The sequence below is a fragment of the Hypanus sabinus genome, chromosome 19 (assembly GCF_030144855.1).
Source record: "Hypanus sabinus isolate sHypSab1 chromosome 19, sHypSab1.hap1, whole genome shotgun sequence".
NCBI classification, from domain to species: Eukaryota; Metazoa; Chordata; class Chondrichthyes; order Myliobatiformes; family Dasyatidae; genus Hypanus; species Hypanus sabinus.
Window position 1 is genome coordinate 58,244,848 of NC_082724.1, and position 25,305 is coordinate 58,270,152.

Genomic DNA, 25,305 nt, shown 5'->3' on the forward strand with positions numbered 1-25,305 from the left:
TCCTGCTTCCACCATCTACTCATTCCAGATTCAAATAGTAGAGCTGTTTCCTCCAACACAGTTTACACATTCTTCCCATGACGTGTGTTTCCTTAGGGTACTCCTGTCTTCTCCCAATCATCCCAAAAATGATCGGGTTGGTAGTTTAATCTGCTGCTGTAAATCAACCCCAGTGTTAAGAGTCTGCTGGGAGTTATTCAGGGACGAGGGGAGATTAACTGAGGGGTTGATTTAATGGGTGGTTGTTGGTGCGGCGGACCCAATGGACCGGAGCCCATTTACGTCTCTGACATGTGAAACAGATTGACTTATCGTTAACTACAGGTAGCGGGCAATGAGGGAGCGGTCAGTGAAGGAGCTTCACCGCCGGTGCGGTGCCGCGACTGAGGTGCGTGGTATGTCCGCTAATGCTTAGACTTAGTGTGTGTCGGAGCGGCGTTTCGTCGTTGCCTCCGTTGTGAGAGGACTGACAGGAAACAGACTTCCTGTGGGCTTGGAGAGAGAGCAGGAGGAGGGAGCGGTATACGGTCGGAAAGACACAGCACGGACCGAGAGAGAGAGAGAGGGAGAATCCCATAAGGGGAGAAGAGAAAGGGGGAAATCCACTCCGGGAGAGTGTTTCCCGCATCGGGAGAAAGAGGAGAGAGTCCCGCACCGGGAGAGGAGGAAGAGAGAGTATCGCTTCGGGAGAGGGGTAGGTGGGTAGGAGAGGGAGAGTACCGCACCAGGAGGGAGATGTAGGGGATCCCAGCGCTTTGAAGAACCGGAAGGGGTAGAGGGGCGATTGATGAAGACCGACTGGGCGGGAGGGAATTCAAGGACCGGTTGGACACTTGACACAGCCGCCCGAGCAACGTCCGGAACCAAAGTATCGGACCCCTGAGAAGCAGCAGTCCGTGAGTTTGTGGATTAGGTGAGGTTGGGGACACGAAGTTTCGGGGGAGGTGTCCAGTTATCGGAGGGGGTGGTAGTCGGTGTGAGCAGGATGGGTCTCCCAGATGGAGTGTTGCTGCCTCTGTTGCTGCTGTCGCCCCTGGCACTGCCCATGAAAGTGTGCCAGCATTTTCGAAGTGCTAGCCCAACCAACAACCTGGTGGTTTTGGAATCCCGGGTGTATTTGGGGGCAGTGAATGCCGTGTACCAGCTGGGTCCAGGACTGGAGCTGGAGGCCCAACTGAGGACGGGACCCGAGCTGGACAGTGCCCTGTGCCATGCCCCGCAGCTCTTCAACGTCAGTTGTGTGCATCCACGCAGCCTCACCGACTGCTACAACAAGTTGTTGTTGGCAGACCCTAGCCAAGGCCTGCTGGTGGTGTGTGGCTCCGTGCACCAGGGATTCTGCCAGCTACGGGACCTGGCCAACGTCAGCCAGCAGGCAGTGCTCTTCCCTCCCCACTCCAGCACCAACCTAATCTTCCCCAGCATGCTGTATGTGGCAGCCAACCACCCGCTGGCCTCCACCGTGGGTCTGGTGCTGCCGGGCTTGGACGATAAATCAGGCAGCCGCCTCCTGGTGGCTGCCACCTACACAGGCCTGGGCACGCGTTACTTCCCCACGAACAGCAGCCGCGAAGACCTGCGCTTCGAGAACACGCCGGAGATCGCCATCCGCGCCCTGGACCGGCGGCAGCTCTCTCGTCTCTTCACCTACGACATCAGCGCGTCTGAGGACAATGTCTTCAAGATCAAAGCCGAGGCCAAGGCTAGGAACCGGCTCAACTTTGTCCGGGCCTTCAATTACCGAAACTATACCTACCTGGCATTCAACAACGACGCTGACTCCAGTGCCAAGGGCGGCCGTGCCCGCAGCCTGCTGGCACGCATCTGCACCGGGACTCGGGGCTCGGGGCTCACCGAAAGCCGCAAACTAACTGGGACCCGGGGCTCGGGGCTCACCGAAAGCCGCAAGCTGACAGAGTCCTACATCCAAATTGGGCTGCACTGCAGCTCGGGCCCCATCCTCTACGGACGTTTGCTGTCAGTGTGGCCAGGCCCAGGGACCGACCTCTACGGTCTGTTTGACAGACCCGAGGACGGCAGACAGCTCTCTGCCCTTTGCATCTTCAACTTCGCCCACATCGAGCAGAGCATGAGGAACGCCCGCCGCAAGTGCTTTGAGGAGAAGAACAGCCAGGAGGTGACCGTGCTGGACAGCGTGATCCAAGGGAGTGGACCGGCCTGCATCCAGCGTAATATCACAGTGAGTGCAGTTGGGGTTCTGGAGTTTGCATGTTAGTGGGAGACAGATGAGCAACGCAGCATGTAGGCCCTCGGGGCGTGAATGATAACTGCTCATTTTCATGCAAATATAGGCAAGGCCCTGGCCGGCTAAGGAATCGGTGTGGGGCACAGTATTTGTTTGTTTATTCATGGATTTCTAGTTCTCACCCTTCTCTGATAACTCTAAATATTTCTCATTGACCAAAATCATGTGTTAACAAGAGACCCTATAGAAGAGTGGAGCTTCTGAAAGGTGCAACTGAGAAGCCATCCACAATGCAGTGTGGCCCTAGTGTTGTGATAAAATGGAATGGAGTGGAAACAAGCCAGGCAACTGGAAGACTGTGCCCACACACCACAATGGCAAGGCCCAGTATCTCAGTGCTAAACTTGTAGTTGTCTTTAGCCAGAGTGCCGGGTGGATAATCCATCTCCACGCCCTCTTGAAATTCTCACGCCACCACAGGAACTAATCTCAAACCAGCTCCACATGATATCACAGAATGACTGAGAGCACTGGGTTCAGCAAAGGCTACAGGACGAGTCAGCTCTCAGCTAGAGACTTGCACTTCAGAACAAGCAGTGTCTCTCCAGCCAACCTGTTCCAATGCAGTTAGAGCACCAGTAGCTAATCAGTAATGTGAAAAACCGCTCAGGTCCTTCTTACAAAAAGAGGACAAATCCAATCCAGCTTACTACCACCCAATCTGCCTGCTGTCAGTCATCAGGAAAATGATGAGGGGTGTCATTTACTGACACACTGGCACTTCCCCTATTAGTCCACAGAACTACAATATTGTAATCAGTACTGAAACTTAGCAACATAGGCCTCTCAACATTCTAGGGTTGTGATATTTCAAACAAGACGGAGAGGAATTTGGAAGAGGTAGGGAAATTGCAATACTGATCAGGGAGAATTGTGTTCAGAGAGGATATCTTGGAAGGCTCATCTACTGAGGCAATATGAGTGGCCAGGACTAAGAAAGGTGCAGTCTTTCTAATGGTCTCCCTAAAGCCGGCAGGAGACGGGAAACAGATGTATGGGAACATTATGGAAAGATGTAATAGCAACATGGATTTATAGTAGTGGATGATCTTAACTTCCCCAAAACTGAATGGGACTCAGAACCAAGGGCTAGATGGAGCAGAATTTGTTATGTGTGGCAGAGCTTAATGGAAGGTTCATGAAGTAAGGAAAAGATTTGCTGGGGCCTTGACTAAGATCTTTTTCTCCTTGTTGGACATTCGATGTGCCCATTGACTGGAGAATTGTCAATGTTGTTCCTTTGTTTAAGAAGGGAAATTACAGGCCAATGAGCTTTTCATCTATGGTAGGGAGATTATTGGACAAGATTCTTTGGGTAATAAATCACTCACATCTAGAAAAGTTTGGAATTACCAGTAAGCATGTCTTTGTAGAGGAAGTACTTTACTTAATTTAGTTTTTTCAAGGAGGTAAAAAAGATGATTGCTGAGGATAAAGAGTGGTTGTTGTCTGCATGAACTTTAGAAAAGCATTTGCAAGGTCCCTCATGGAAGTCAGATCCAGAGGTTTAAAGTACATGAGATCCACAGTGACTTGATTGATTGGATTTATAAGTGGCTTGGCAGAGGTTGTGCTGGAGGGGTGTTGTTCTGACAAGAGATCTGTGACCAGTGATGTTCTGCAAGGATCATTGCTGGGATCTCTGTTGTTTGTGATATATATTGATGATTTGAATGAAAAAAATAAAGATTATTTGCAGATGCACTGAAAATTTGTGAAATTGTCAATAGTGAAGAAGGTTGTCAAAGAATTCAGCAGGATATAGATTCATTTGGAGTAGAAATGATGGAATTAATCCAGATATGGATGATGTTTCCACTTTTGGAGGTCAAATGTATACAAAGTATACAGCAGATGGCAGGACCCTTGGAAGCATTGATGCACTGTCACCCTGAGGTGACAGGCAGTTTGCACCAGGTTTGGGAGGGCTGGTTGGAGTGGGGAACAATGGTAGGTGAATGAGAAACGAAAAGCTCAACAATGAGAGGCAGATGCAGTGATGGGAGGGTGAAGGTTAGTTACTGGAGGGAGAAGAGCAGGAACACAAAAGACTGGTCTCTGATAACTAAAGGTGATAATGGGAACTATTTGGGAGAGGTAACTGGCAGAAGGAACTCGACCCAGATCAGGAAGGCAGACAGGGGACCCCTTGGTAGAGCTGTGTGTAGAGTGGGAAGATAGAGTGAAGAAGGATAATGTGGCATTCTATGCTTTGGAGGTGGAAAAGGGGACAAAAATGGGATGGCCAGAGGAGGATTGGAAGGGGAAAAATACTACCAGAGGGGAGGATTACCTAAAATTATAGTAGTGTACATCTTCTTTGAAATTACCCCTCTCACCTTAAATACATGCCCTCTAGTATTAGATATTTTGACCCTGGAAAAAAGATACTGTCTGTCTATGCCATTTCATGATTTTAAAAGCTTCCATCAGAACTGGGTTTAAACACATAAAGATCTGCAGCATCAAAGCAGGCCAGGCAGCATCTGTAGAAGAAGGTAGATCGTCAATGTTTTGGACTGAAAAATCGAAAGGGATAGTCAGTGTAAAGAAATAGAGGGATGGAGCAGAGCAAGAACTGACTAATATTCTGTAACTGGGGCCCCTTCACAAAACTAATAGAACTGCACAACTAATTCGTCATTGCATTCTCGATGGCCAAACCAATCAGTCTGAGAGCCTTGTATATTTGCTGCTCTTCACCTCACCCACCCTAACTTTGTCTAATTCACTCTCTGCCTACCTTCTCTCAGCTTTGTAAATTTTTTTTTTCAAAAATAGACTTTTTTATAATAAAAATGTACAAACAAATTATACAAAACTTTTAGATTCATCGTCCTTAAATTCAGTCATGTTAACTTATTGTTTTTCAAAATTGTAGAACCATTTTCAGTCATATGGCCATCTGGGGTGATAGCATTTTAGTGTTTGATGAGCTTCCTCACCAGCTCAGTCTCTCTGTGTTCAGTAGTAGAAGGAGCCTACACTTTCCCACAGAGACTTTGTGTTGGCTGCACCCTCAGTGCATCCCTCAACCAGCCTGGACTGTGCCAGTTTGCAGCATTACCTTACAGAGATATTGCAAGTTTTGGTAAACACCTCTATTGGCATAGACAATGTGTTAGGACTGATTGGGTTAATGTGTATGTGAGTGAGAGGAGTATTCTGTTTTGTTCTGCCGGGTATTGTGGACATGATCTTTTGGTGCCAAAAGTGCAGTGACACTAGGGGGAGTGTGTGTTGGGTGTTAACTCAAACGACACATTTCAGAATCAGAATCAGGTTTATTATCACTGGCATATGTTATGAAATTTGTTAACTTAGCAGTAGTTCAATGCAATACATAGTATAGAAGAAAAAAAGTAAAAATAAATCAATTACAGTATATGTGTATTGACTAGATTACAATTTGTGCAAAAACAGAAATAATATTTATTTAGAAAGTGAGGTATTGTTCATGGGTTCAATGTCTGTTTAGGAATCGGATGGCAGAGGGGAAGAAGCTGTTCCTGAATCGCTGAGTGTGTGCCTTCAGGCTTCTGTACCTCCTACCTTATGGTAATAATGAGAAAAGGGCATGCCCTGTGTGCTGGGGATCCTTTCTGAGACACCACTCCTTGAAGATGTCAAGTAAATTTACAACCCTCTGCAGCTTCTTTCGGTTCTGTGCAGTTGGCGCCTCCCACCCCCATACCAGACAGTGATGCAGCCTATCAGAATTCTCGACATAGAATTCTCTATAGAAGTTTTTGTTAGCATAGCAAATCTCTTCAAACTCCTAACGAAGTATATAGTTGCTGTCTTGCCCTGTTTATAGTTCCATCGATATTTTGGGACTAGGTTAGGTCCTCAGAGATCCTGACACCCAGGACCTTGAAACTGTTCACTCTTTCCACTTCTGATCCCTCTGAGGATTGGTATGTGTTCCTTCGTCTTGCCCTTCCTGAAGTCCACAGTCAACTCTTCTGTCTTGTGTTGAGTACCAGGTTGTTGCTGTGACATCATTTCACTAGTCGGCATATCTCACTCCTGTATGCCCTGTCATCTCCTCCTGAGATTCTACCAGCAATGGTTGTAACATCAGCAAACTTATAGATGGTTTTTGAGCTATGCCTAGCCACACGGTCATGGGTACAGGATTGAGATACTCACTGCATGTTTCAATGTACATGTGACAAATAAATCTGAAATGAGTGGTTTTTGTAAGTTATAATGAAAACATTTATAGTGCTATCACCACTTTTTCAAAGCCCTGGGCAAATTCCTTTTAGTCTTTAGTGTTTTGGGATTTGTGAGATCATGCCTTTCATCAGCATTGGTTCTTAGCATGTCTGGACCACTGTCCTATTTTTGCACGGTTAGCTTTGATGAACATAATTCAATGTGTCCAAGAGTCTCTTTACTTTCCTTTACAATATCAGCATCATCCATTTTTAAGGACCCAGAATGTTTCTGATCACCCACAACTAATACTGTTATAAAAACAGCTGGTGTTGGTTTTGATGTTCTTTGCAATTTTTAAAATTAAATTCACTTTTACTGCCCCTTTCTACTTGTTCTATCACCTCCAATTCCTTTTATCTTTTGCAGGGTCTGCAAGTTTCACTATTTTAATCAAAGAGTGTTTTTATTTCATAAAGTAAAGACCTTATGGGTGGGGAGTACCTATTTAAATTTGTAGAAATGATTGTATTCATTCCATTGTTCTACTGTTATGTTAGACTGACAAGTTTTCCTAGTTTATTGTAGATTGAATCAATACGAGGAAGTTAAGCTTGCTTAGCTCTGGAATTTTTTTTGTAATTTATTTTTTTATTGAAGTTCATCATCAAAAAAACATTTTCATAAGATGTATTTCAGACATTGTACATATATATCATATAATCATATATGTCACAAATCTCCACAAAGTATTTATCTGAGGTATACACTTATAGAAAAGAGGGGAAAGAAAAAACAAGCAAAAGGAAAAAACTATGTACAAGTAGGGAGTGATCTTTTTTTTTACAACATATTCATTGATTTGTGAGAATAAAATCAGGCCAATGAGGCATTATGTAGTTAAACCGGTTTTCCCAGTATGAATCAAATTGTTCCAGCTTATGATTTACAGATGCTGTTACCTTCTCCATTTTGTAAATGTCCATTGTAATTTCCATTCATGTATTTAAAGTTGGGCTCTCCTGTGATAACCATTTCCTAGTAAGAGTTTTTTTACCAGCCACCAACAGTGTATTCATTAAATATTTATCTCTTTTCAACCATTCTTGAGGTAGATCGACATGTCATCCGCGTAACAAGTCAATTTATGTTCTGTCCCTTTAATAGTAATTCCACAAATATCTTCATTTTGTCTGATGTATTGAGCTAATGGTTCCAGATATAATGCGAAGAGTAGCGGTGACCATGCACAACCCTGTCTTGTGCCCCTTTCTAGGGTAAGACAATTTGATAAATATCCACTGATTTTAATCCTGGCAGTAGGGTTGTCATATAGCGTCTGTATAGTTTTAATAATTGTGTCTTGGAAACCAAATCTATGTAAAACTCTGTAAAGAAAATTCCAATTAACCGAATCAAATGCCTTTTCGGCGTCCACACTTATCACTATTGCTTCGATTTTATTTTTTTGTATACGATCCATAATGTTGTGTCCTTCGTATGTGTTTGGCGTTGTCGTATAAAACCTGTCTGATCGTTACGTATCAGTATGGGTAGAAACTCCTCTAATCGTTTGGCCATGATGGAGGTAAATAATCTGTAATCTACATTAAGAACGGATATTGGTCTAAATGACCCGCATTCCATTTTATCCTTGCCTTCTTTTGGTATAGCTAAGATTATCGCTTCCTTTCAACTGAGTGGCATTTGTGCCTTTTTTAGAGCCCAGTTCAGTGTGGAGAGTAAAACAGGAATTAACTTATCTTTAAATTCTTTGTACCACTCTGCCCTATACCCATCTGATCCTGGTGACTTACTTAATTTAAGCCTACTAATTGTAGCTTTTAATTCAACATCAGTTATGTCAGCAGTCATTGTTCTATTTTGTTCTTTGCTTGAAGTGGGTAACTCTAGAGAATTCAAGAAGGTGTCATTTTGGGTTATGCTTCCCCCTGGAACTTAGTAATATAGAGTTTTGTAAAACACTTCAAAAGCTTCTTGAATTTCACTTAGCTTATTTTTTATCATTTTCGTTCTTGGGTCCCTAATTCTATGAATTGTATTTTCTGCTATCTTTTTTTTTCAATTTACACATTTTCATAGATTTTGATCCATTTTCATAATGTCTCTGTTTCAGAAACATTAAATTTTTCCTGATTTCTTGTGTAGCCAAACTATTAATTTCATTCCTAATTTTTTTAATTTCCCCAAATGTATCCTGTACCAAATTCCATTTGTGTTTTTTCTCTAGTTCCTTCAGCCTATTTTGTAATTCCTCTAATGTTTTATTCTTTATTTTTTTTCTTATATGAAGATATCGCTATAATTTTCCCTCTTAAGACAGCCTTCAGAGTATCCCATAAAATGGGAGGTGAAACCATCATTAAATTCTAAGTAGACACCAATTTCTTTTTTGATTTGTTCCTTAAAGTACGGATCATTGAGTAGACTTGAATTTAGTTTCCAAATAGTATTCTTTGGTTGTAGGTCAAAATCAACAGATAAATATATAGGCGCCTGGTCATTTACATCTATTGTCCCAATTCCACAGGTGTTTATTTTGTCTTTGTCTTTTTCCAAATGTTATGAAATAACCTATTCTTGTATATACAGAATGGGGAGCAGAATAATGAGTGTAATCCTTTCTGTCGGGGGAAAGGTCCCTCCATACTTCAATTAAACCAACATCCTCAAAAAGTGTATTAACTTTCTTATGTAAGTATTTTGTTTCATTTTTCTATTGGAAGAGTCTAAGTTTGGTTGTAATTGTAAATTTAAGTCTCCCCCACATATCAGGAGATCTGTTTCCGCTACCATAATATCAGTAATTTTCTGAAAGAAACCAATATCACTTCCCGGGGGTGCATATATATTCAATAGAGTAACTGAATTTCTGTCTGTATTCCCTCTTACCAGAATATATCTGCCCTCTATCTCCCATTTTGAATTCTTTTTCAAAATTTAGCTTACTTGAGATAAGAATAGCAACTCCTCTCCTATGTCCTGATTTATATGAGGAGAAAAACAAGTTAGTGAAGCCCATTCTCTTTAGTTTTCTATGCTTATTATCACTTAAATGAGTTTCCTGTAAGTATACTACATGGGCTTGTTGTTTTTTCATTTTGGATAAAATTCTATTACGTTTGATTGGATTTAATAGCCCATTTACATTAAAAGAAATGAATTTTACTTTGTCCTTAGCCATCTGTATTTATCTGTCAATGTATCATTGAAATTAGCAGAAAAAAACTTAATCAATCTACTCCCTGAACAAATAAGAACCAAGAAATGCAAATAATAACAAAAATGGAAATGAATGTGTGATTCCAAGGCTGAGGTCTCTAGTAGATGACCCTGTGTTGAGCTAGCTATGGGGGATATCCCCTCCTACTTGTGAGTTGAGGGCTCCCATTGCAGTATTCATAAAAGTCAGTGAACAAATCCATTACACAGAAAAGATTTCCCTGTGTACTCCTCTATATATACACACACACACACACACACACACACACACACACACACACACACACACACACACACACACACACACACACACACACACACACACACACACACACACACACACACACACACACACACACACACACACACACACACACACACACACACACACACACACACACACACACACACACACACACACACACACACACACACACACACACACACACACACACACACACACACACACACACACACACACACACACACACACACACACTCCCAAAACCTTATGGCTCTTCTGGATGGGGTGAGGTCTGTCTTTGGAAAACTCTTGGTCTCTTCCTGATATACTTCTCTCAGCCTCCTCCCGTCTCCTGCCTTCTCGATTCTCGCACTATTTCCCAAGTGGAGTGGGATAATTCCTCTGCCAGGCTTTCCCTCAGTTTGATCACGCTGATGGGCAACCCTCTGGCCTTCATGTCTGTAGTTGCCTCTTCCACTGTCTGATACAGTTGGATCCCATCTCGATAAAACACTCGAAGTTTAGCAGGGTACGGAGTTTGAAATCTAATCCTTTCTTGCTTTAGTATTCGCTTTACCTCAGAGTATTCTTTACGTTTCTGCAGGACCACAGTGGGGGGGGGGTAATCTTGGTCAAAATATATTAATTTATCGTCTAAAAACACCCTCTTCTTACCCCAGGCCCTTCGTAGAATCTCCGCCTTGATACTGTACCGAAGGAATTTTATTATTATTGAGCGTGGCTTATCTGCTGTATCTCGGGTAGGCTTCGGGATGAGCACACAATGCGCTCAATTTCCAGCTCCATAGTCAAAGGAAGCTCCAGCATGTCCTGCAGCAACTTTCCAACAAACTCTGTCATAGACAGACCCTCCACTCCTTCGGGAATGCTGTATATTCTGATATTTTTCTGCTGTAATCTTCCCTCCAGGTCAAGCAGTTTACCTTCTTGCTGATTTAATATTTTTATTGTCTTACTCATGATCCGTAGCACGTTTTGAACATGATTTTCCACCTGCTCAATTTGAGTCTCTGCCACGGCTATTTTTTGATTGACGTTGGCGAGCTCTGACTTAATATCATGTAGCTGCTGCTTTATATCTTTCTGGAACTCGCTCATCTCTTTCAGAATTGCAATCATATTCGCCGCTTCACCTGAACAAGGCCCAGCGTCCGCCTTGCTAGCACGCGGTCGGGTAGGTGAGCCGCTCGCTGCACTCCTCTTGGCCGCAGGCTCCTCAGTGTCGCTTTTTTATTTCCATTCTTTTTCCCCATTCTTGCCTCTCTTATCAGTTCAAATATTTTCGAAAAATACTATATTTGATGTTAACGGGGCTTAATACACGTTTTTCCGGAGGAGCTAGTGACTTAAGCTGCCATTCTCAGTGATGACTTCACCAGAAACCAGCTCTGGAATTTTTAGTGGCTGTTTTGAATTTCTTGCTTTTAAGCACAACTCTAAAGTTAGTCATATTGTGATAAATATTTGCAAGCTATTAGTCTGTCAACCAAATCTTGCTTATTGCTACTGACAAAAATCTAATATAGATTGACCCTTGCCTCTCCCAGTGATTGTTAGAATTGCTTCCTCTCACTTGATATAAAAGGACCAGCAAGAAAGATAGAATGTGGAATGGGATTCGGATGAACCATATAACGCTTACAACATGGAAACAGGCCAACTCGGCCCTTCTAGTCTGTGTGGAACGCTTACTCTCACCTAGTCCCACTGACCTGCACTCAGCCCATAACCCTCCATTCCTTTCCTGTCCATATACCTATCCAATTTTACTTTAAACGACGATATCAAACCTGCCTCTACCACTTCTACTGGAAGCTCGTTCCACTCAGCTACCACTCTCTGAGTAAAGAAATTCCCCTTCATGTTACCCTTAAACTTTTGCCCCCAACTCTCATACAGGGCCCATTTGGAATAGTTTGGGATTGAGAGTTGGCCAGCGGTATCAGATTCATACTAAACTGTACAAAGAGTGTTTGATCAGATTATGATTGGTATCCAGAGGGGATAGTTCTCAGATGATATAGAGTAATACAGTATGGAAACAGGCCTTTTGGTTCAGCTGGCCCATGCTGACCACAGCATCTTTTCTGCCCATGTTCAGCCTATGACCTTCCACACCCTTTTCCTCCATGTACAGTACCTATCCAAATGCTTCTTAAATGTTGCAATTGTATCCATTCCAACTATTTCCTTTTCTGTTATCTTGTATCTGTACACTCTAGTCTGGGACTCACCAATCATTGGGAAAAGACATGCATTTATGCATTTTTCAACTCTCCTGTTTTTGTAAACTTCTATGAGGTTACCTCTCATTCTCCTGCACTCTAAAGCAATAAAGGTACAGTGTGGCCAACCTCTTCCTATAATCAGGCCCTCTAGTCCAGGCAGCATCCTCATAAATATCTTCTGCACCCTTTCATGTTTGACAATGTTTTTCCTGTAACAGAGCTACTAAAACTGTGCGTAGAATTCCATATGAGTCTCACTGATGTCTTATAATATTAATTTTGCAACATAATGTCTTTATTCCTAAACAGTGCCCTGACTGATGAAGGCTAGCATGCTAAATGCCTTCTTCACCTTCCTGTCTACTACTGTGACTATTTTCAGCAAACTGCGTATTTCCAGGTCCCTCTGTTCCTCAAAAGTGGTCAGTGCCCTACCAATCACTGTTTAGGTCCTACCCTTATATTATTGTCCAAAATACATCACTTCACACTCATAGAAACATAGAAAACCTCCAGCACAATACAGGCCATTCGATCCTCATTGCTGTACTGAACATGTCTTACTTAGAAATTATCCAAGGTTACCCATAGCCCTCCATTTTCCTAAGCTCCATGTACCTATCCAGGAGTCTCTTAAAAGACCCTATTGTATCCCCTTCCCCCGTCTCCACCTGCCCTCTCCCCTTCCCCCCGTCTATGTCTCCACCTGTCCTCCCCCTTCCGTCTCCACCTGCCCTCTCCCTTTCCCCCGTCTCCACCTGCCCTCTCCCTTTCCCCCGTCTTCACCTGCCCTCTCCCTTTCCTCCGTCTCCACCTGCCCTCTCCCATTCCCCCATCTCCACCTGCCCTCTCGCTTTCCCCGTCTCCACCTGCACTCTCGCTTTCCCTGTCTCCACCTGCCCTCTCCCTTTCCCCGTCTCCACCTGCCCTCTCCCTTTCCCCCATCTCCACCTGCCCTCTCCCTTTCCCCCATCTCCACCTATCCTCTCCCTTTCCCCCGACTCCACCTGCCCTCTCCCTTTCCCCCGTCTCCACCTGCCGGCTCCCTTACCCCCGTCTCCACCTGCCCTCTCCCTTTCCCCCGTCTCCACCTGCCCTCTCCCTTTCCCCCATCTCCAGCTGCCCTCTCCATTTCCCCCGTCTCCACCTGCCCTCTCCCTTTCCCCCGTCTCCACCTGCCCTCTCCCTTTCCCCCGTCTCCACCTGCCCTCTCCCTTTCCCCCGTCTCCACCTGCCGGCTCCCTTACCCCCGTCTTCACCTGCCGGCTCCCTTACCCCCGTCTCCACCTGCCCTCTCCCTTTCCCCCGTCTCCACCTGCACTCTCCCTTTCCCCCGTCTCCACCTGCCCTCTCCCTTTCCCCCGTCTCCACCTGCCCTATCACTTTCCCCCATCTCCACCTGCCCTCTCCCTTTCCCCCGTCTCCACCTGCCCTATCCCTTTCCCCCGTCTCCACCTGCCCTCTCCCTTTCCCCGTCTCCACCTGCCCTCTCCCTTTCCCCCATCTCCACCTGTCCTCTCCCTTTCCCCAGTCTCCACCTGCCCTCTCCCTTTCCCCCGTCTCCACCTGCCCTCTCCCTTTCCCCTGTCTCCACCTGCCCTCTCCCTTTCCCCCGTCTCCACCTGCCCTCTCCCTTTCACCCGTCTCCACCTGCCCTCTCCCTTTCCCCCGTCTCCACCAGCCCTCTCCCTTTCCCCCGTCTCCACCTGCCCTCTCCCTTTCCCCCGTCTCCACCTGCCCTCTCCCTTTCCCCCGTCTCCACCTGCCCTCTCCCTTTCCCCCGTCTCCACCTGCCCTCTCCCCTTCCCCCGTCCCCACCTGCCCACTCCCCTTCCCCCGTCCCCACCTGCCCTCTCCCCTTCCCCGTCCCCACCTGCCCTCTCCCCCCGTCCCCACCTGCCCTCTCCCCCCGTCCCCACCTGCCCTCTCCCCCCGTCCCCACCTGCCCTCTCCCTTCCCCCATCCCCATTTGCCCTCTCCCTTCCCCCATCCCCATTTGCCCTCTCCCTTCCCCCATCCCCATTTGCCCTCTCCCTTCCCCCATCCCCATTTGCCCTCTCCCTTCCCCCATCCCCATTTGCCCTCTCCCTTCCCCCATCCCCATTTGCCCTCTCCCCTTCCCCGTCTCCACATGCCCTCACCCCTTCCCCCGTCCCCACCTGCCCTCTCCCATTCCCTGTCTCCACCTGCCCTCTCCCCTTCCCTGCCTCCACCTGCCCTCTCCCCTTCCCTGCCTCCACCTGCCCTCTCCCCTTCCCTGCCTCCACCTGCCCTCTCCCCTTCCCTGTCTCCACCTGCCCTCTCCCCTTCCCAGTCTCCACCTACCCTCTCCCCTTCCCCGTCTCCACATGCCCTCATCCCTTCCCCCGTCCCCACCTGCCCTCTCCTATTCCCTGTCTCCACCTGCCCTCTCCCCTTCCCTGCCTCCACCTGCCCTCTCCCCTTCCCTGTCTCCACCTGCCCTCTCCCCTTCCCCGTCTCCACCTGCCCTCTCCCTTTCCCCCGTCTCCACCTGCCCTCTCACTTCCCCCGTATCCACCTGCCCTCTCCCTTTCCCCCGTCTCCACCTGCCCTCTCCCTTTCCCCCGTCTCCACCTGCCCTCTCCCTTTCCCCCGTCTCCACCTGCCCTCTCCCTTTCCCCCGTCTCCACCTGCCCTCTCCCTTTCCCCCGTCTCCACCTGCCCTCTCCCTTTCCCCCGTCTCCACCTGCCCTCTCCCCTTCCCCCGTCCCCACCTGCCCTCTCCCTTCCCCCATCCCCATTTGCCCTCTCCCTTCCCCCATCCCCATTTGCCCTCTCCCTTCCCCCATCCCCATTTGCCCTCTCCCTTCCCCCATCCCCATTTGCCCTCTCCCTTCCCCCATCCCCATTTGCCCTCTCCCTTCCCCCATCCCCATTTGCCCTCTCCCCTTCCCCGTCTCCACATGCCCTCACCCCTTCCCCCGTCCCCACCTGCCCTCTCCCATTCCCTGTCTCCACCTGCCCTCTCCCCTTCTCTGCCTCCACCTGCCCTCTCCCCTTCCCTGTCTCCACCTGCCCTCTCCCCTTCCCAGTCTCCACCTACCCTCTCACCTTCCCCGTCTCCATATGCCCTCACCCCTTCCCCCGTCCCCACCTGTCCTCTCCCATTCCCTGTCTCCACCTGCCCTCTCCCCTTCCCTGCCTCCACCTGCCCTCTCCCCTTCCCTGTCTCCACCTGCCCTCTCCCCTTCCCTGCCTCCACCTGCCCTCTCCCCTTCCCTGCCTCCACCTACCCGCTCCCTTTCCCTGTCTCCACCTGCCCTCTCCCTTTCCCCCGTCTCCACCTGCCCTCTCCCTTTCCCCGTCTCCATCTGCCCTCTCCCTTTCCCCCGTCCCCACCTGCCCTCTCCCCATCCCCGTCTACACCTGCCCTCTCCCCATCCCCGTCTACACCTGCCCTCTCCCTTCCCCCGTCTACACCTGCCCTCTCCCTTCCCCCATCCCCATTTGCCCTCTCCCCTTCCCTGCCTCCACCTGCCCTCTCCCCTTCCCTGTCTCCACCTGCCCTCTCCCCTTCCCTGCCTCCACCTGCCCTCTCCCCTTCCCTGCCTCCACCTGCCCTCTCCCCTTCCCTGTCTCCACCTGCCCTCTCCCCTTCCCAGTCTCCACCTACCCTCTCCCCTTCTCCGTCTCCACCTGCCCTCTCCACTTCCCCGTCTCCACCTACCCGCTCCCTTTCCCCGTCTCCACCTCCCCTCTCCCTTTCCCCCGTCTCCACCTGCCCTCCCCCTTTCCCCCATCCCCACCTGCCCTCTCCCATTCCCTGTCTCCACCTGCCCTCTCCCCTTCCCTGCCTCCACCTGCCCTCTCCCCTTCCCTGTCTCCACCCGCCATCTCCCCTTCCCTGCCTCCACCTGCCCTCTCCCCTTCCCTGTCTCCACCTGCCCTCTCCCCTTCCCAGTCTCCACCTAACCTCTCCCCTTCTCCGTCTCCACCTGCCCTCTCCCCTTCCCCGTCTCCACCTACCCGCTCCCTTTCCCTGTCTCCACCTGCCCTCTCCCTTTCCCCCGTCTCCACCTGCCCTCTCCCTTTCCCCGTCTCCATCTGCCCTCTCCCTTTCCCCCGTCCCCACCTGCCCTCTCCCCATCCCCGTCTACACCTGCCCTCTCCCCATCCCCGTCTACACCTGCCCTCTCCCCATCCCCGTCTACACCTGCCCTCTCCCCATCCCCGTCTACACCTGCCCTCTCCCTTCCCCCGTCTACACCTGCCCTCTCCCTTCCCCCGTCTACACCTGCCCTCTCCCTTCCCCCGTCTACACCTGCCCTCTCCCTTCCCCCATCCCCATTTGCCCTCTCCCCTTCCCTGCCTCCACCTGCCCTCTCCCCTTCCCTGTCTCCACCTGCCCTCTCCCCTTCCCTGCCTCCACCTGCCCTCTCCCCTTCCCTATCTCCACCTGCCCTCTCCCCTTCCCAGTCTCCACCTACCCTCTCCCCTTCTCCGTCTCCACCTGCCCTCTCCACTTCCCCGTCTCCACCTACCCGCTCCCTTTCCCCGTCTCCACCTGCCCTCTCCCTTTCCCCGTCTCCACCTGCCCTCTCCCTTTCCCCGTCTCCACCTGCCCTCTCCCTTTCCCCGTCTCCACCTGCCCTCTCCCTTTCCCCGTCTCCACCTGCCCTCTCCCTTTCCCCGTCTCCACCTGCCCTCTCCCTTTCCCCGTCTCCACCTGCCCTCTCCCCTTCCCAGTCTCCACCTACCCTCTCCCCTTCTCCGTCTCCACCTGCCCTCTCCACTTCCCCGTCTCCACCTACCCGCTCCCTTTCCCCGTCTCCACCTACCCGCTCCCTTTCCCCGTCTCCACCTGCCCTCTCCCTTTCCCCCGTCTCCACCTGCCCTCTCCCTTTCCCCCGTCTCCACCTGCCCTCTCCCCATCCCCGTCTCCACCTGCCCTCTCCCCATCCCCGTCTCCACCTGCCCTCTCCCCATCCCCGTCTCCACCTGCCCTCTCCCTTTCCCTGTCTCCACCTGCCCTCTCCCCTTCCCAGTCTCCACCTACCCTCTCCCCTTCTCCGTCTCCACCTGCCCTCTCCACTTCCCCGTCTCCACCTACCCGCTCACTTTCCCCGTCTCCACCTGCCCTCTCCCTTTCCCCCGTCTCCACCTGCCCTCTCCCCATCCCCGTCTCCACCTGCCCTCTCCCCATCCCCGTCTCCACCTGCCCTCTCCCCATCCCCGTCTCCACCTGCCCTCTCCCTTTCCCCCGTCTCCACCTGCCCTCTCCCTTTCCCCGTCTCCACCTCCCCTCTCCCTTTCCCCGTCTCCACCTGCCCTCACCCTTCCCTCGTCTCCACCTGCCCTCTCCCTTCCCCCGTCTCCACCTGCCCTCTCCTTTCCCCCGTCTCCACCTGCCCTCTCCGTTCCCCCGTCTCCACCTGCCCTCCATTCCCCCATCTCCACCTGCCCTCTCCGTTCCCCCGTCTCCACCTGCCCTCTCCGTTCCCCCGTCTCCACCTGCCCTCTCCGTTCCCCCGTCTCCACCTGCCCTCTCCGTTCCCCCGTCTCCACCTGCCCTCTCCGTTCCCCCGTCTCCACCTGCCCTCTCCGTTCCCCCGTCTCCACCTGCCCTCTCCGTTCCCCCGTCTCCACCTGCCCTCTCCGTTCCCCCGTCTCCACCTGCCCTCTCCGTTCCCCCGTCTCCACCTGCCCTCTCCGTTCCCCCGTCTCCACCGGCGCTCTCCGTTCCCATGTCTCCACCGGCCCTCTCCGTTTCCCCGTCTCCACCGGCCCTCTCCGTTTCCCCGTCTCCACCGGCCCTCTCCGTTTCCCCGTCTCCACCGGCCCTCTCCGTTTCCCCGTCTCCACCGGCCCTCTCCGTTTCCCCGTCTCCACCCGCCCTCTCCGTTCCCCCGTCTCCACCCGCCCTCTCCGTTCACCGTCTCCACCCGCCCTCTCCGTTCCCCCGTCTCCACCCGCCCTCTCCGTTCCCCGTCTCCACCCGCCCTCTCCGTTCCCCGTCTCCACCCGCCCTCTCCGTTCCCCGTCTCCACCCGCCCTCTCCGTTCCCCGTCTCCACCCGCCCTCTCCGTTCCCCCGTCTCCACCCGCCCTCTCCGTTCCCCCGTCTCCACCCGCCCTCTCCGTTCCCCCGTCTCCACCCGCCCTCTCCGTTCCCCCGTCGCCACATGCCCTCTCCCCTTCCCCCGTCTCCGTCTCCACCTGCCCTCTCTCCTTCCCCCCGTCTCCGTCTCCACCTGCCCTCTCCCTTTCCCCCGTCTCCACCTGCCCTCTCCCTTTCCCCGTCTCCACCTGCCCTCCCTTTCCCCCGTCTCCAACTGCGCTCTCCCTTTCCCCCGTCTCCACCTGCCCTCTCCCTTTCCCCCATCCCCACTTACCCTCTCCCTTTCCCCCCGTCTCCACCTACCCTCTCCCTTTCCCCCGTCTCCACCTACCCTCTCCCTTTCCCCCGTCTCCACCTGCGCTCTCCCTTTCCCCCGTCTCCACCTGCCCTCTCCCTTCCCCCGTCTCCACCTGCCCTCTCCCTTTCCCCCATCCCCACTTACCCTCTCCCTTTCCCCCCGTCTCCACCTACCCTCTCCCTTTCCCCCGTCTCCACCTACCCTCTCCCTTTCCCCCGTCTCCACCTGCGCTCTCCCTTTCCCCCGTCTCCACCTGCCCTCTCCCTTCCCCCGTCTCCACCTGCCCTCTCCCTTTCCCCCATCTCCACCTACCCTCTCCCTTTCTCCCGTCTATACCTGTCCCCTCCACTTCCCCCATGTTTTGTGCGGACGGCTTCCCCTCTCTAACACTGTTCATTGCAGACAGCATCCTCCCTGTGTAACATTGTTCAGTATAGATGGCTTCTGAATTGCACAGTATCACAGAAATGAATCTATCTGCAGTGAACAGAGTTACACGGAGAGGGGAATCTGTCTGCACTGAACAGTGTTACACAGAGAGGAATCTGTCTGCACTGAACAGTGTTAAACAGAGAGGAATATGTCTGCACTGAACAGTGTTACACAGAGAGGAATCTGTCTGCACTGAACAGTGTTACACAGAGAGGAATCTGTCTGCACTGAACAGTGTTACACAGAGAGAGGAATCTGTCTGCACTGAACAGTGTTAAACAGAGAGGAATATGTCTGCACTGAACAGTGTTACACAGAGAGGAGTCTGTCTGCACTGAACAGTGTTACACAGAGAGGAGTCTGTCAGCACTGAACAGTGTTACACAGAGAGCGGAATCTGTCTGCACTGAACAGTGTTACACAGAGAGGAGTCTGTCAGCACTGAACAGTGTTACACAGAGAGCGGAATCTGTCTGCACTGAACAGTGTTACACAGAGAGGAGTCTGTCAGCACTGAACAGTGTTACACAGAGAGCGGAATCTGTCTGCACTGAACAGTGTTACACAGAGAGGAATCTGTCTGCACTGAACAGTGTTACACAGAGAGGAATCTGTCTGCACTGAACAGTGTTACACAGAGAGAGGAATCTGTCTGCACTGAACAGTGTTACACAGAGAGAGGTATCCGTCTGCACTGAACAGTGTTACACAGAGAGGAATCTGTCTGCACTGAACAGTGTTACACAGAGAGAGGTATCTGTCTGCACTGAACAGTGTTACACAGAGAGAGGTATCTGTCTGCACTGAACAGTGTTACACAGAGAGAGGTATCTGTCTGCACTGAACAGTGTTACACAGAGAGGAATATGTCTGCACTGAACAGTGTTACACAGAGAGGAGTCTGTCAGCACTGAACAGTGTTACACAGAGAGAGCAATCTGTCTGCACTGAACAGTGTTACACAGAGAGAGGAATTTGTCTGCACTGAACAGTGTTACAGAGAGAGAGGAATCTATCTGCACTGAACAGTGTTACACAGAGAGAGGAATCTGTCTGCACTGAACAGTGTTACACCGAGAGGAGTCTGTCTGCACTGAACAGTGTTACAAAGAGAGGAGTCTGTCTGCACTGAACAGTGTTACACAGAGAGGAGTCTGTCAGCACTGAACAGTGTTACACAGAGAGGAGTCTGTCTGCACTGAACAGTGTTACACAGAGAGTGGAATCTGTCTGCACTGAACAGTGTTACACAGACAGGAGTCTGTCTGCACTGAACAGTGTTACACAGAGAGGAGTCTGTCTGCACTGAACAGTGTTACACAGAGAGGAATCTGTCTGCACTGAACAGTGTTACACAGAGAGGAATCTGTCTGCACTGAACAGTGTTACACAGAGAGGAATCTGTCTGCACTGAACAGTGTTACACAGAGAGGAGTCTGTCTGCACTGAACAGTGTTACACAGAGAGGAATCTGTCTGCACTGAACAGTGTTACACAGCGAGAGGAATCTGTCTGCACTGAACAGTGTTACACAGAGAGGAATCTGTCTGCACTGAACAGTGTTACACAGAGAGGAGTCTGTCTGCACTGAACAGTGTTACACAGAGAGGAATCTGTCTGCACTGAACAGTGTTACACAGAGAGGAATCTGTCTGCACTGAACAGTGTTACACAGCGAGAGGAATCTGTCTGCACTGAACAGTGTTACACAGAGAGGAATCTGTCTGCACTGAACAGTGTTACACAGAGAGGAATCTGTCTGCACTGAACAGTGTTACACAGAGAGGAGTCTGTCAGCACTGAACAGTGTTACACAGAGAGGAGTCTGTCTGCACTGAACAGTGTTACACAGAGAGGAATCTGTCTGCACTGAACAGTGTTACACAGAGAGAGGAATCTGTCTGCACTGAACAGTGTTACACAGAGAGGAATCTGTCTGCACTGAACAGTGTTACACAGAGAGGAATCTGTCTGCACTGAACAGTGTAACACAGAGAGGAGTCTGTCAGCACTGAACAGTGTTACACAGAGAGAGGAATCTGTCTGCACTGAACAGTGTTACACAGAGAGGAGTCTGTCAGCACTGAACAGTGTTACACAGAGAGAGGAATCTGTCTGCACTGAACAGTGTTACACAGAGAGGAATCTGTCTGCACTGAACAGTGTTACACAGAGAGGAATCTGTCTGCACTGAACAGTGTTACACAGAGAGCGGAATCTGTCTGCACTGAACAGTGTTACACAGCGAGAGGAATCTATCTGCACTGAACAGTGTTACACAGAGAGGAGTCTGTCAGCACTGAACAGTGTTACACAGAGAGCGGAATCTGTCTGCACTGAACAGTGTTACACAGAGAGGAATCTGTCTGCACTGAACAGTGTTACACAGAGAGAGGTATCTGTCTGCACTGAACAGTGTTACACAGAGAGGAATCTGTCTGCACTGAACAGTGTTACACAGAGAGAGGTATCTGTCTGCACTGAACAGTGTTACACAGAGAGAGGTATCTGTCTGCACTGAACAGTGTTACACAGAGAGAGGTATCTGTCTGCACTGAACAGTGTTACACAGAGAGGAATATGTCTGCACTGAACAGTGTTACACAGAGAGGAGTCTGTCTGCACTGAACAGTGTTACACAGAGAGAGCAATCTGTCTGCACTGAACAGTGTTACACAGAGAGAGGAATTTGTCTGCACTGAACAGTGTTACACAGAGAGGAATATGTCTGCACTGAACAGTGTTACACAGAGAGGAGTCTGTCTGCACTGAACAGTGTTACACAGAGAGAGGAATCTGTCTGCACTGAACAGTGTTACAGAGAGAGAGGAATCTATCTGCACTGTACAGTGTTACACAGAGAGAGGAATCTGTCTGCACTGAACAGTGTTACAAAGAGAGGAGTCTGTCTGCGCTGAACAGTGTTACACAGAGAGGAATCTGTCTGCACTGAACAGTGTTACACAGAGAGAGGAATCTGTCTGCACTGAACAGTGTTACACAGAGAGAGGAATCTGTCTGCACTGAACAGTGTTACACAGAGAGAGGAATCTGTCTGCACTGAACAGTGTTACACAGAGAGGAGTCTGTCTGCACTGAACAGTGTTACACAGAGAGAGGAATCTGTCTGCACTGAACAGTGTTACACAGAGAGGAATCTGTCTGCACTGAACAGTGTTACACAGAGAGGAATCTGTCTGCACTGAACAGTGTTACACAGAGAGGAGTCTGTCTGCACTGAACAGTGTTACACAGAGAGGAGTCTGTCTGCACTGAACAGTGTTACACAGAGAGGAATCTGTCTGCACTGAACAGTGTTACACAGAGAGAGGAATCTGTCTGCACTGAACAGTGTTACACAGAGAGAGGAATCTGTCTGCACTGAACAGTGTTACACAGAGAGAGGAGTCTGTCTGCACTGAACAGTGTTACACCGAGAGGAGTCTGTCTGCACTGAACAGTGTTACACAGAGAGAGGAATCTGTCTGCACTGAACAGTGTTGCACAGAGAGGAATCTGTCTGCACTGAACAGTGTTACACAGAGAGGAGTCTGTCAGCACTGAACAGTGTTACACAGAGAGGAATCTGTCTGCACTGAACAGTGTTACACAGAGAGGAGTCTGTCTGCACTGAACAGTGTTACACAGAGAGGAATCTGTCTGCACTGAACAGTGTTACACAGAGAGGAATCTGTCTGCACTGAACAGTGTTACACAGAGAGGAGTCTGTCTGCACTGAACAGTGTTACACAGAGAGGAGTCTGTCAGCACTGAACAGTGTTACACAGAGAGGAATCTGTCTGCACTGAACAGTGTTACACAGAGAGGAGTCTGTCTGCACTGAACAGTGTTACACAGAGAGGAGTCTGTCTGCACTGAACAGTGTTACACAGAGAGGAATCTGTCTGCACTGAACAGTGTTACACAGAGAGAGGAATCTGTCTGCACTGAACAGTGTTACACAGAGAGGAGTCTGTCTGCACTGAACAGTGTTACACAGAGAGGAATCTGTCTGCACTGAACAGTGTTACACAGAGAGAGGAATCTGTCTGCACTGAACAGTGTTACACAGAGAGGAATCTGTCTGCACTGAACAGTGTTACACAGAGAGCGGAATCTGTCTGCACTGAACAGTGTTACACAGCGAGAGGAATCTATCTGCACTGAACAGTGTTACACAGAGAGGAGTCTGTCAGCACTGAACAGTGTTACACAGAGAGCGGAATCTGTCTGCACTGAACAGTGTTACACAGAGAGGAATCTGTCTGCACTGAACAGTGTTACACAGAGAGAGGTATCTGTCTGCACTGAACAGTGTTACACAGAGAGGAATCTGTCTGCACTGAACAGTGTTACACAGAGAGAGGTATCTGTCTGCACTGAACAGTGTTACACAGAGAGAGGTATCTGTCTGCACTGAACAGTGTTACACAGAGAGCGGAATCTGTCAGCACTGAACAGTGTTACACAGAGAGCGGAATCTGTCTGCACTGAACAGTGTTACACAGAGAGGAATCTGTCTGCACTGAACAGTGTTACACAGAGAGAGGTATCTGTCTGCACTGAACAGTGTTACACAGAGAGGAATCTGTCTGCACTGAACAGTGTTACACAGAGAGGAATCTGTCTGCACTGAACAGTGTTACACAGAGAGGAGTCTGTCTGCACTGAACAGTGTTACACAGAGAGGAATCTGTCTGCACTGAACAGTGTTACACAGAGAGGAATCTGTCTGCACTGAACAGTGTTACACAGAGAGGAATCTGTCTGCACTGAACAGTGTTACACAGAGAGAGGTATCTGTCTGCACTGAACAGTGTTACACAGAGAGAGGTATCTGTCTGCACTGAACAGTGTTACACAGAGAGGAATCTGTCTGCACTGAACAGTGTTACACAGAGAGAGGAATCTGCACTGAACAGTGTTAGACAGAGAGGAATCTGTCTGCACTGAACAGTGTTACACAGAGAGAGGTATCTGTCTGCACTGAACAGTGTTACACAGAGAGGAGTATGTCTGCACTGAACAGTGTTACACAGCGAGAGGAATCTATCTGCACTGAACAGTGTTACACAGAGAGGAGTCTGTCAGCACTGAACAGTGTTACACAGAGAGCGGAATCTGTCTGCACTGAACAGTGTTACACAGAGAGGAATCTGTCTGCACTGAACAGTGTTACACAGAGAGGAATCTGTCTGCACTGAACAGTGTTACACAGCGAGAGGAATCTATCTGCACTGAACAGTGTTACACAGAGAGGAATCTGTCTGCACTGAACAGTGTTACACAGAGAGGAGTCTGTCAGCACTGAACAGTGTTACACAGAGAGGAGTCTGTCTGCACTGAACAGTGTTACACAGAGAGGAATCTGTCTGCACTGAACAGTGTAACACAGAGAGGAGTCTGTCAGCACTGAACAGTGTTACACAGAGAGAGGAATCTGTCTGCACTGAACAGTGTTACACAGAGAGGAATCTGTCTGCACTGAACAGTGTTACACAGAGAGCGGAATCTGTCTGCACTGAACAGTGTTACACAGCGAGAGGAATCTATCTGCACTGAACAGTGTTACACAGAGAGGAGTCTGTCAGCACTGAACAGTGTTACACAGAGAGCGGAATCTGTCTGCACTGAACAGTGTTACACAGAGAGGAATCTGTCTGCACTGAACAGTGTTACACAGAGAGAGGTATCTGTCTGCACTGAACAGTGTTACACAGAGAGGAATCTGTCTGCACTGAACAGTGTTACACAGAGAGAGGTATCTGTCTGCACTGAACAGTGTTACACAGAGAGAGGTATCTGTCTGCACTGAACAGTGTTACACAGAGAGAGGTATCTGTCTGCACTGAACAGTGTTACACAGAGAGGAATCTGTCTGCACTGAACAGTGTTACACAGAGAGGAGTCTGTCAGCACTGAACAGTGTTACACAGAGAGCGGAATCTGTCTGCACTGAACAGTGTTACACAGAGAGGAATCTGTCTGCACTGAACAGTGTTACACAGAGAGAGGAATCTGTCTGCACTGAACAGTGTTACACAGGGAGAGGAATCTGTCTGCACTGAACAGTGTTACACAGAGAGGAATCTGTCTGCACTGAACAGTGTTACACAGAGAGGAATCTGTCTGCACTGAACAGTGTTACACAGAGAGGAATCTGTCTGCACTGAACAGTGTTACACAGAGAGGAATCTGTCTGCACTGAACAGTGTTACACAGAGAGGAATCTGTCTGCACTGAACAGTGTTACACAGCGAGAGGAATCTATCTGCACTGAACAGTGTTACACAGAGAGTGGAATCTGTCTGCACTGAACAGTGTTACACAGAGA

General features: G+C 49.7%; 1 protein-coding gene across 1 annotated transcript in view; it reads left to right on the forward strand.

Moving 5' to 3' along the window:
• Positions 1–257: 257 nt before the first annotated feature.
• plxnd1 (plexin D1) overlaps positions 258–25,305 on the forward strand; it is a 198,854-nt gene continuing 173,806 nt past the window's right edge. The window contains exon 1 of the mRNA XM_059944489.1: positions 258–2,200. Coding sequence (XP_059800472.1) covers positions 986–2,200 — 1,215 coding nt within the window. The 5' untranslated portion in view covers positions 258–985. The remainder of the gene's footprint in view (positions 2,201–25,305) is intronic.